The following is a 12916-nucleotide window of genomic DNA, read 5'->3' on the forward strand; positions in this document are numbered from 1 at the left end:
AAGCCCAAAATGATTCCCTCATTTGGAGAAACCCTAAGTGACGCCTAGAGATGTCTTGAGCACTATAAATACATGTCCTAGGAACCCTAATTCGTACGATGCCTTCATATGTTCTTATTGTTTTTGAATACTTTTTAAGTTTTAGGTTTTAGAGAGAGAGAGAGATTTGTCTCTTGAACCCTTGTTCTTTCTTTTTCAATTTCGGTTTCTATTATACTTTTTAATACTATGTTTTTGATTTCGTTCATTATGTCTGAGTAGTTTTATTGTTGGGATTAAGGGATTTTCGATGGGAATTTATATGTTCGATGAGGATTCCATGAGCTTTTGAGCCGAATCTTAGAACTTTTTCTTGTGAATTCGTTTTTACTGCATGAGAGTAGCGTCATGAACTACAATCTGATCCAGATGCTTGGTGACACGAAAGTGTTCATCCGGTGTCAGATCTAGTTTGGTAGAGCAAAAAAAACATAGGAGTGGAAACCTACCTATGGGCGATTTGTGAATGCTGACGAGTCTTAAACATAATGCATCGCTTCTTTTCCAGGGCCAGAGTGGAAACCTACTGGTCAGGGTTGAGAGAGATAGTTGTCTATGATCACGACAGTGGCGTATTCATACGTCGGTGACTCCAGTTCAAAAAACATTAAGCTAAGATCTTATCAATTTTACTCTCTAGCAATGTTTTGAATCGTTCGTACCCCTGAGAAAACTTCCCTGAAGCCCAACGCTTTCTTTCTTATAGATTCACACTGTTTTTATTCAAGCTTTAGTTCAATATTCTCATTCCTTTTTAATCGATTTTCATTTAAGCAATTAGATTAGCCGTTTTACCTGTTTTCGTTAAGTTTAGTTATTAGGTCATTTTAATTCCCATATCTTCTCTTTAAGATTCGTTTTTACATTTTAAACACACCACCAAAACCCCCCACAAAACCGTTTGGTTCTAGACTTCCTTACTTTATATTTTTTTCGAAGGCTTTTGCAGGAAAGATCCTCCTTCCCTGTGGATTCAATCCCTAAGTACTACAATTGATCAGCTGTGCACTTGCGGCTATTGATTTCATTTAGGGTAAAACTTGACAACCCTCGACACCACACCGACACCCACATCAAGAATCAAAGAGAGATCGAAGACTTGGGTTTGAAGAAAGTTCTTCTTTTATTAATTATCAAAAGCTGCATACAAATTAAAGAGGCAAAAGCTACTTATACATCTCTTAAGATGTTTAACCTAGAAAAGAATGTTTTTTAAAATTCAAGGAAAAGGAAATAACGAAAGCCCAAATCATAAATAAAACTTAGAATAAGTAATAAGACAAAGAAGCCCAATTGACGCAACATCAATATTCCTACAAATCTTACCAATATGATCGGCACCCGGAATCAAATTCGTGACTGACAAATTCATGAACACCTGAAAACCGATTTAGTTGGGCATATATGGCACAAATTTGGCACTCCTCAAAATTACAACTAAATGTTTTATAATTTTAATATCTGTATTTTGGATGTTTAAAGTTTCATGTAATGCAATATCAATTTTATTTTATTAAATTTTGTATGTTTATTAAATAATTACTTAAATTAAATAATATGTTTACAATTATGATAAAAAAAAAATGAACCCAAAAAATCAAATTTCTGTAGATGGACTTAAAAAATCAAATTTCTGTAGATGGGCTTAAAAAATCAAAAGACCCAAAATGGGCTTCAAAAAATCGGCCCAACAAATGTGTACCAAACATTTTAACAACCTCTTGAGGGTATGAGGAATGGAGAAGCCAAAAAAAGATTAGTCCTTAACTAGTTTTATTGGTAAAATTTATTATGAAAATATGTTAACAACCTTTAGTGGGTGTAAGGAGTGGAGATGCTCTAAGGGATGGGTCATTCTATTTGTTAGAATATGTTCAATGATAAAACCTCTAATGGAGTTCTTAAGTAATATTTAATTATTATTTTAAGTTAAGAACCTTTTTTAAGAAACTCTCAGGAACTAACAAAATCTCAGAGACCATACTTCTAAACGAATATCAGTCATTATGCTTAAATCAGGTATAGTCTAGAAAATTCTCACCAAAATACCAGCATAACTAGTCCGTTGATCCGGATTGCGAAAGTCTACACACTTAGACCTATCTTTCAGTCAACTACCTCTTAACATTCATTTAAAAGTTACAGTGGTTCTCATCAAAAGGAATTTAGCAAGGCAATCAAGGTTAGGTATTCAAAATTGCTTTTTAGGGGTGAGGTTCTCAGTTTTTAGGGTTACATTTTTCTGGAGAGACAAGATATTATGCAAAACAGTAAGAGAGGATGGAGCTGTTGAATGTCCACAGTTTCTATTCACATTCTTCTTGCTTTAAGATTTCTGACCTCTTTTCTTCAGGTTCTCTTCATGACTCCCCCAGACTTGAACTTTTGTCTAGGTTGTAAAACCATAACTCCATGGATGAATACTTATAGCCTTTGCTCAAATAATTTCGGCTAAAATATATTCTTTTAGGCTTTTGGTTTCCTTTCCTTTCATTATTTTTCTGATATTTTTTTGTTTTAAAGGGGAAACCGCCTTAGATGTAGAGTCTTAGGGGGCATGAAATTTACCTTTATGAATGAGCTTTTTGAGGTATCATTAAGCTTGATAGTATTCCTGATACTCCTCTTTCCCAATTTCTCATTCTTTCTCTTGAGTGACTGAAAATTATGTTGATCCTCCATCTCCAGCATTTTTGCATATATCTGTCGATACAAACTTAAGAGAGAATGCATGAGGTATGAACATAAAGGTTTGAGTTAAGGGTATGGTATCAGCTAAAGATGAACTGGCCATCTAGGACAATAAAGAATGGTAAAATAAGGTAAAGATGTCCTAGATGTATATCATGATGCATTCCTAAAACCAATGATGAGAAAATTAGATGTCAAGATTAAGTTCAAGTAAAATGAGCTAGTATATCTTGTCAGAAAGAATCTCCATGGATAGAAATCTTCTGGTGGGAGTTTGTAGTGCAAGTACTCTAGCTACCGCCAAATCTAGTACTAACCACAAAAAAAACTATCATGTAGAGTCTAGAAGCACATGGTTCTTACTCATCATAGTTTTGTGTCAAACATTCCTGAAAAACACTAAAGTTCTTTTAATAAGCATAGAAAAGTTTTAATAAATTGCAGAAAAAAAATAAGAAACAAAGAAAATAAATCAGTACAGATAGACATCCTCCCCCAAACTTAAATTATATTGTCCCCAGTGTGTAAAAGTTGGTGAGAAGATGGTGAATAAAAGCAAAAGACTCTAAAATAAAATATAAAAAAATGATGATAGAATCGTGGGTATGGCGTGGTGATGGATAAGAGCCTATGTCTCGCGGCTGCTGTCTGACTCTGTGGCAGAAGGATCATCATCAAACCTGTGGTTCTTCTTCAGGAACTTCTTCATGTGCCTGTTGATCCCTTCCTTCTGGTCCAGCTTCTTCTTCAATGCTGAAATGTCTGAATCGCTCCTAGTGGGTGCTCTAGTGTGAGAGGAGCTGTGAGTCTCTGGTCTCCATCCTGGGTCTGCTCCATCTCGGATTCAGGGTACTGAATTTGATGGTAGGAGAACTTTGTACGCAGATGTATTGGTACAGAAATTGTAAGCAAATCCAATGGGATCCATCTTGGCTCTGGAAAATAGTCCTGTCTTTAGAAAACTGGGATAGATTGAACCAATCTTCCTGATGCAATCATAAGCGATGTAATGATGCTGCCAAAGGCTGGTGAGAAGTCTTGGCACTTGGAAGTAATCATCTCATGCTTAACCTTCACTAGGTTCTTGCCAATGATGCAAGCAAAGCAGGGGAACCGTGGATGATCTGTGAAAGGGAGCTGAAGTGTCACCAGCTCGGGTTTGAGCATATTCACCTGTTTGGCTCTGGAAAAAATAGTGTGTGCCAACAACTTATGCACATATCAAACTGCAGGGTGAGAGAGAAGTGAAGCTTTGGATTTTCCTTTGTCATATACTCCATGACGCATGAATCTCCATAGATCCTCATCTCGATCTTTCTCCAAAGCAATCTATTCATAGTATGGCAACTTCAAAGCTTCACGCATCTCCAAAAATGGTAAGAGAATAGAGATGTCCTCCAATAGAGAATGAAAGTGTACCATCTAGAGCTCTAGGAGTAGCTCTCTTCTTGTAGCAAAATGTCACTGATGCTAGGAACTCTCCGGTGTGGCTCTCATAAGTCGGAAAGTTCTGCTACATGAATGATCTGATTCCAAGCTTATCAAGGTACCATATCGCATCCTCTCTGATTCAAAGCATCTCAAGAGAAGAGTAATCAATTGCTGGAGTTGGTTTGATCTTCAGCTTCTCAAGGTTCTCCAAGTAGTTGATGTCTGGATTAATTGCCTGACCAACAAACTTCACCTTTGGTCTAGAAGAAGACTTGGCTCTCTAAGGTACTGATCTTTGAGTGGAGGCCCTCTCGATCACTCCCAAAAAGATTCTTCTCTGCGCAGATATGAAGGAGTAGAAAGCTTCATCATCGCTCAGCTGCGTCTCGTTCAAGGCATCATATTTCTCTTGGGGGTGAGGATTCTTTTCATGAGGACTATATGAGACGTGCTCGGGAAAGTTCCAGGACCTGCAAAACATAATTCTCGAGAAAAAGAATGAATGAGGCTGTATTTGAATCGATTTTAATGAGCAAAGATGTTCATACAGCTATCACAAACATATTCAAATGACAAATAAACTGTAATTGCATCGAAAATGGCAAAATTCTGGGAGTTCCTGGTCGAGTTCGGGATAGTGATGCTCTGCACATGAGATTTTCAAAATAAGATGATTTAAATGCTCATTCATATGTAATCTAATCATATTATCTATCAACAGTAACTCACTAATCCAGATTTGCCAATGCTAAACGAAACAGTTCTCCAAATTTGATTTTCTCAAGTGTTCAAATCTCAGATTTTGAAAATCACAAATCTATAGATTCTAGGTGTTAAATCATGCAATTAAACTACCCTGAAGTCTAGTCTTGAGCTCAAAGACAATCGCCAATCATCTTAAAGTGAATTCCCACTGATTCTAAGAAACCCTAAATTTAAGTTCATGTGAAAAAGTGAAGAATTTGGATCCATACCTTGATGAGAGTGTAATGTGATGATAGATTTGGAATCTCCTTTGAAAAAGAGAGAGACAGAATCAAAAATTTGAAGAAAATTGTCAAGTTTGAAATTTGGTCTTTTCTCAAAATCTCCAAGCTTGTAGAAGAAGATGATGAAAAAAAGTGTTTTGATATTTGAAATCCTTTTTTCTTTTAAAAATATCTTTTTCCTAAGAAAATTTGATTTTATAAGTTTTTAGGGACTTACCTTGATGTGTATGGCACGAAAAAGTTGTTCCAGGAACTTTCCGATTTGATTCCGGAATGAATCAGAATTTTAAAATTCTAGTTTACGGGAAATCGAGAAAACAAGTTGGGAAAGGAAAAATGGCTCGGCCGCGGGTGTGATCATCGCGGCCGCGGCAGATGATGGTTTTACCGTGGTTTGGAGACTTGGACCGCAGCAAAATGTGGCCTGGTCGCGGCTGAGGTGATCGCGGCCGCGACAAATGGCCCTAGCCTTTTCCCGCTTCTCTCCGGTTTCTTCCTCCTATCTTTTTGTATTTCTGGTTTTTTTAATGCTTTTGGTTTTTCTGGATTTTATGAAAGCCTGAAATGCATAAAAAGAAAAAGATCAAATAGAAAAGAAATAAAAAAGAAAGAAAAATATGCTAAATAGTTGCCTTCCATCAAGCGCTTTTGTTTGAAGTCTTTTAGCTAGACTTTTGGCGGGATCAGGATTAAGAAGAAGAAGAAGGATCTCTTGGAATAAGAGTCCTTGGAATCCTCTTGAGCTTGAACTTTGTAACTCCTTCATCTTGAATCACAATCTCCTTTCCTTTCTTAAAGATTTTTGCATCCTTGAGGACATGTTTTGTCTTCTCCACAATTCATCGAAGGATTGCTTTCTTCTCCTTGCTGATATCTGGTGGTACCATTATCTTGATCTTTGCAAACTGCTTAGATGCAAGTGCTTTTAGTTCCTTTTTGTTCTCCAAAAATTTCTCCTTGAGCTTATCCTTGCGGATTGGAGCTTGATCCAGTGTAGTTTTGTAGAAATTTTTCCTGTCCACATTTAAGAAAACTAAACAGCGATTTGCATGGTCAATGATAGCACCTACAGTTTCTAAGAATGGGCGACCAAATATCAAAGGTCTTTCTTTTTCATGGTCCATCTCTAAGAGTTAGAAATCAGCTGGAATGATCTTATCTCCAATGACCAATGACAGGTTCTGAATCATTCCTTATGTTCTCTTTTGAGATGAATTGCCAAAGACTATCCTTACTGGAGATGGGACAAGTTTTCCTATACCAACTCTCTCAGCAACAGATTTTGACATAATGCTCACATTAGCACCGGAATCACATAAACAATCTGAAAATTCAATTCCAGAAATAGAGCAAGTGAAAGAAAAACGCCCTGGATCCTTAGACTTTTTGAGTCTTTGGACAGGTAAAGGTTTTGTTACCTTAACCAAAATGTTCTGACCTCCTTCATACTCGGGTTTTGAATCTTTTATGAGAGGTTCATGGTTTGACTTCTCCTTAGAGTCTGTGGCTGGTTCCTATTCCTGGACTGCTGTCATGGCGTTGCAGAACTCCTTGGATTATCCTCCACTCTTCCTGGCAAAACTTCTGCCTGCCTTTTCATTGAATCTGCAGTCTGACCTATCTGTAGTTCCAACTTCTTGACATGGGTTGCAAGAGATTCAAACTTCCATTCAAGTCGTACATACAATCGATCCTTACTCCCATCTATCTAAACGATTTCTCATTACTCTTTGATGTCTGCATCACGTTTTGTTCAAGTGATTTCACTTGATTGCTCAGCTGAGAGGGGTGCTTCTAATGAGTTGGTCTGTGCTAGTTGAGGATTGAAAGGTGTTCTTTGTTGGAAATTTCCTCCTCCATAGTTTCCGTTTTGAAACTTGTTTGGAAAATTCCTCTGCATCTGCGGATAGGGCTGGTTCTAGGGATTCTCAGCTCCTTGACTTCGGTATGAACGGTTGTTGAAGTTGGCATTCCTGAAATTATGGCTGAAAGCTGGATTGAATCGGCTCTGATATGTCCCTTGTGCTTCAACGAAATTCACCTCCTCCTCTTGAAAATATATGCCATCATCTTCATATCCTCCATCTTCTTAATTACCTACAGCAGTATCACAAGTATGTATATTCTTGTTTTGAGATTTAAGAAGTTGACTTACCATGCTTTTTAGCTCAGCAATCTCCATTGACTCATGACTAATGATAGTCTTCTTTGATCTGTCATACTCGGGATTGTTGTTGCTATTGGCTACAACTAGATTTTCAATGAGTGCTCTCCCTTGTATCACAGTCTTTGAACCGAAATCTCCATTACTGGCAGTGTCAAGAGAAAATTGATACTTCTGCTGAAATCCTATTTAGAAGGTGCTTAGCAGGTTTTCTCCAGAGAAACCATGATGATGGCAATGTCTCTCATATTCCTTGAATCATTTCCATGCCTCGTAGAATGATTCGACGGAGCCTCGTTGGAAACTTTGGATCTTGTTTCTCAGCTAGTTCGATCTTGACTTGGTGTAAAAGTGGTTCAGAAAAACTGACTTGCATTCTTCCCATGAAGTAATAGAGCTAGATGGCATAGACTTCAACCATCTAAATGCTTTATTACTTAGAGAGAAAGGGAAAAGCTTACACTTCACATAATCTATAGAACCTGGAGTGGTTTTTACCATGCCACAGATTTCTTCAATAAGATCTATGTGATCCATAGGATGCTTAGTAGAGTTTTCATGGAATTGATTTTGCTTCACCATGGAGACAACCTGTTGTTTTATCTCGAAATCACCCTTTGCTGGCACATGTACTTGAATAGCTGATCAATTTTGAAAGTGTTGGTGAGATGCATCAGAATCGGCAATGAGTCTATTGCGGATCTGTCTTCTTGCAGGATTGACAAGTTGTATAGGTCAATTTTCTCCTCATCCATTAGGTGGAACAATGTTTTCATCATTCCTTTTCTCTTCGGGATTGGCCTAGTCTTGTCTCCTTTGGTTATCAGCAGCATGTCTAGGGAGTTGATTTTCCTCTCCATTTAGCAGGGGCTGGTCATCTGCTTCATGAGCAGAATCTCGGTCATTATTGTGATTAGAATCACGATCATCATCATCTCCATCGTGACCCTCTTGATCACAGTTTAGATGATTTTCCCGATAGGCATCTGGATCGGCCATCTTGAACATTCTTCTTCTGAGTCTCCGAAGTTCTCTTTGGTGTTTGTCAATCTCGTCTAGGGACGATACAATGTTGACAGGATTTCTCCTAGTTTTCATGCACCTAAGAGCAAAGAAAGCAAAGATAAAAAGAGAAGTTAGAAAAACTCCAGCAGAACTCGAAAGTCTTGTGGTCTAGAATTGAAAGTAGATTAAAAAATCAAATCAACAACAGAAACATCCCTGAAAACGGCGCCAAAAACTTGATGTGGGTGCAGTGGGAAACTACAAGTTTTACCCTAAACAAAGCTGCAAGTGCACAGCAAACGCAGTAGTACTTAGGGATCGAATCTTTGTGTGTTGAGGACTCCTAACTGATGCTAAAATCAATTGTAGACCTAATCAGATTAAAAACGGGTTTTGATTGTCACTGAATCTAAATAACTAAGCAGGAAATTAAAAAGCTTGAAAAATCAATTTGAAAACTATATGAAAAACGGCGCTGGGCTTAGGGTTCATCTCTAGGGTTCATGATCTATGACACAAGGAATCTAGGTAAGGATTTTCTATGATTCTGAAACTAGGATAAACACTTATAAGATTAACCAACTCTCGTCATCCTAACCATCTAATCACTTAATCTCGGCAATTAACTCTCGCTCTCATGCCGGAAAAAGATCATGCATTTCAGATCGCAATCCATCTCGACTTACGTAACCTCCATAGGTAGCTTTCGTCCCCTACGACGGAGACATGCATAAGATCCAGTTCAGGTAACCCAGATACAACACTCTCGTTGCTCGGATTCAACCTTGGATCAGACTCTGAGTGACCAATCCAGAGAACCGCTTTGATATTGGGATGAATGGGATCCCCTTTGATGGTCCTTTCACCCAACAAGGTGACTACTCAGACATGGCTGAGCTTGACATCATCATTGGTTTAAGAATGAAAAAGCAATAAAGTAGAGAAACAAAAGATGCAGAAAAACTTCTCTGATTGAAGACAATGTTAGCGATGAAAAGCTTCTACAATTGCATAAAAGTAAAACCTAAAACTAAGATGAAGTTCTCTCTTAAAGAGATGAAAGAGGCTTGGTTACAATAGACCTACAAAAGAGTATTTATACTGTTTCCTCTCTTCTGGGCGTCTAAGGCTTGTAAAATGAGTGCAGAGAATGACTTGGGCCTTAGATGGGATTCTGTGATTCGGATAGAAGTCCACCACGGGTGAAGGGGCTGAGCGACGGTGGAGGGGGGCTTTGCCGCGGGTGAAAGCTCATGTACCTTCCCGGACTGTGTTGATTAACCTTCAGTGCATTGATGATATCTGAAGATCTAACCGTTGAATTGCATTGATTCCAAGTGTGTTGGAAAGCTGTTTGTATATTATTTAATATTTCCAAATTTGGGGATGATCAGACAGTCAGAATGTCTTCTTTGGTGGCCAAACTTCTGAAGGCCTGAATATATCCAAAAATGTATTTTTGCTCCAAAATGCACTCCAAGAATCCAAGTTTCCTGAAAAGTCATTTAAAACTCCAAAACATGGAAACCACTTATGAACCCTTAAAACTGAGTGAAAACACCTGAATAATATGATCCATAAAAATGGTCAAAAACCAGGTGGTATCAGCCTTCCCCTCCACTGATTCCTTCTTACATCTGGCTTTTGCGGCTTTAACACTAGGAGGTCGGATGGTTGTCTAATCAGCTTCGAAAGTCTTGTTTCCCTCTGCATTAGAACTTGATGATAGTGCACCATCCTCAGACCTCCTCCTTTTACAGCTTCCATAGGTTTTAGTAGCCCTAACAGACTCACCGGAAGCTGATTCATCACCTCTGTAAACAAAGAATATGGTCGAGCTTCAATATATCGATATCCTCCACCTGTGTAAACATGTTTGCCTTCAACATGTTCAAACTTCCCACCATAGAAACACCCAAATGTTATCGGCCTCTCGCCTTCACCACTGCAGGAAGTGACCAAAATCATCTTTAAACCAACACTAATTTCAACTAAGAACGCAGAATTACACAAACAAGATTGACTTACCTCATTGTTGATACTGAGAAAGACTCGGAACTCGGATATTCGGCTACTTCTAACGCAAAATCGAAATGGACTAACTCGCAACTACCAATTCTTCGACTGAAATCATCCCCTTTGCGAAATCATCTCCTCTGCGAAATCACCTCACTATGAAATCATTGATTATCTCGTTCTACCCAAATATCGAACCCTAATTTTAATTTTTCTCCAAATTGCAAACGACGTTGTTTTGTCTCTTCGGATTTGGTAAATTTAGATGATACGACGTCGTTTTGCATCATTAATTAAAAAAAAAAATTAAAAATCAAACCGGATAAAACTGGTTTTACACCTGCCTGCCACGTCAGAAACCGTTGACGGTCATCTAACACCGTCTGCGGTTTTGTAGTTATGGACCAAAAAACGGTAGTTCGTGAGGTGTTAGGCATGGCTTGATAGTTGGTGTATGGACTCTCAGAAGTCATATAGTTCGTGGGGGAATAGACCGTTTTCCCAAGAAGAATAACTCCATGTACTTTGGTACTTGTATTTGCTTCAACATAAATATAAGAAAAAAGAAAAGGGGACTTATATGAAGTTAGATTTAAAAAGATTTTAGTTGATTTTGGAAAATCATAAAATTTATTAAATTTTTAGAGTTTGGTTAGATTTGTAAAACTTACAGAGAGTTTTGTGGATTTAAATAATTCACAAAATATTTTTAATATGACAAACTTTGAGAATTTTGAGGGATACTAGTTAACTTTCCCGAACCTTGCGCGGGCTCATATAACTTTCCATTTGGTTGTTTGGAAATCTAGTAGTAGTTTGAATTCATTTGTTTTTTTATTCTCTATTGTTGAATATATTTGTAAGTTAGATTTCTTTGCATTTTAATGTTTAAAAACATGATCAAGAAAATAATATAAAAAAGAGTAAATAAAAACATATTAGTATTCAAATAATTTAGTTTAAATAGTTTTGAGATCTTTTGATCATTGTTCTATGTATTTTAGATGAAGCTTTTTTAAGTACCGTACAAACTTATTCGATTTTGATCACTATTTTATGTATTTTAGACATCACAAATACCATCATTTCATTAAACATTCCATTGATTGATTTTTACTTTTTCGTTAAATTTGACTAAATATCAGTTTTATTAAATTTGAAAAATGGTATTGACAATAAAGTGAAGTAGTAAGCCATAATAATTTAGACTGATATGATTTAAGTTATTTCTTATTTAATACTTGTTTATAAAACATTATGTTTACCTGATGACTTCATTAGTTTTCAGTTAGAACGAAGAAGAAAGAAAGATTAAACAATTTTGAAAGTTGTGAAAGAATTAGAGAAAAGTGGCTGATATTTATACTAAATCATAAGAAATCGAAAACCCTATAAACATAGAAAATTGTAAAAACGTTTTTGTTTAATTTTTTCTAAATTTCGATTTTATAGCATTAAACCATAATAATTTAAACCGGTTTGTTTTAAATTTATTTACCAATAAAAAATGACATGTAATTGCAAAATGGGGATATACAGTCTTTTTGTAGCCGAAACTCATTCTAGAGCTGACACGTAAGCGAAATTTTGTGAAACTCGATGTGAGTGCGATACCTAAGCAAATCACTACAAAAATAAGTATATAGATATGTAGTATTTTAAAAATAATGATTTATAAATTAAATTATAGAAAATTATTATCCCAATAACACTAGATTATAACAGAATCATATAATCATTAAAATACAAACTTTTTGAATAACAATGAATTTTGATTAGATTATAAAATCATAAAACCAATAACAATGAATTTTTATAATTTGTAAACGAATAACAAAGAAATCTATTAAGAATTTAAAAAATCCACAAACTATTAACCATAGAATTTGAAACTCTAAAAATATTCATAAGTCAACATCCAAATAACCCCTCCCCCCCCCCCCCCAAAGTGTTGCAGTGTTGTATTTTTCCCTTTTTACTTTTGATTTGGAGATTTAGGGAAATCAAATTAGGGATTTTTGCAAAATTAGGTTTAAACAAATTGTAACTCAGATCTAGATATTTTAAGAGAAAATTAAAACAACGTCGTTTTACTTACCTGATATTTTGAATGGTTTTTTTAACGATTTTTCTTTTTAACTCCGTTATATTCATTATGTTAAGTAACTTACGACATTACTAATTTAGTTCAGTCAACAAAAAAATATGTGATTGAAATAAAAGTCGATATAAGTTGATGATTTAAAATGTCCATGTGACAGTTCATGCTTTAAATCGCAAAAATTTAAAAGTTCATGATTTTTTTTGACAATTTTCCTAATTTATAATCAATATTGCTATCTTTTTTAGTGCATTGGATTATCTATATTCACTGTTTTATATATGTAAATGACAAAAATAAAAACAGAGGATCTATATTTTTAGATTTGAAATAAGTTTTCATATGTAAATCATAAAGAGAAAAACAAAAGATACAAAAAGTTAATTTTGCAATGTATATATAGATGGGTCGCTTTGCATTTTGACTCAAATGTTATGACTCATTTTTATTTTACAACTCCACCTATTTAGAAAGGTTTTT

The 12916-nt window shown here is 36.0% G+C and overlaps 1 protein-coding gene and 1 non-coding gene across 2 annotated transcripts; one reads left to right on the top strand and one right to left on the bottom strand.

Moving 5' to 3' along the window:
• Positions 1 to 7534: 7534 nt before the first annotated feature.
• Positions 7535 to 7640, top strand: LOC112084228. Its single transcript, XR_002898187.1, has one exon. It is a non-coding gene; the product is annotated as a small nucleolar RNA R71 (small nucleolar RNA).
• A 1573-nt stretch (positions 7641 to 9213) lies between these two features.
• Positions 9214 to 11161, bottom strand: LOC112083884. Its single transcript, XM_024151996.1, has 2 exons — positions 10348 to 11161; positions 9214 to 10264 (listed from the first exon to the last, which is right to left on the bottom strand). The coding sequence occupies exons 1-2, from the start codon at positions 10350 to 10352 to the stop codon at positions 9907 to 9909; spliced, it is 363 nt and encodes a 120-aa protein (XP_024007764.1). The 5' UTR covers positions 10353 to 11161; the 3' UTR covers positions 9214 to 9906.
• Positions 11162 to 12916: the final 1755 nt, after the last annotated feature.

The sequence above is a fragment of the Eutrema salsugineum genome, unplaced genomic scaffold, assembly GCF_000478725.1.
Source record: "Eutrema salsugineum unplaced genomic scaffold, Eutsalg1_0 scaffold_5, whole genome shotgun sequence".
Classification (NCBI taxonomy): Eukaryota; Viridiplantae; Streptophyta; class Magnoliopsida; order Brassicales; family Brassicaceae; genus Eutrema; species Eutrema salsugineum.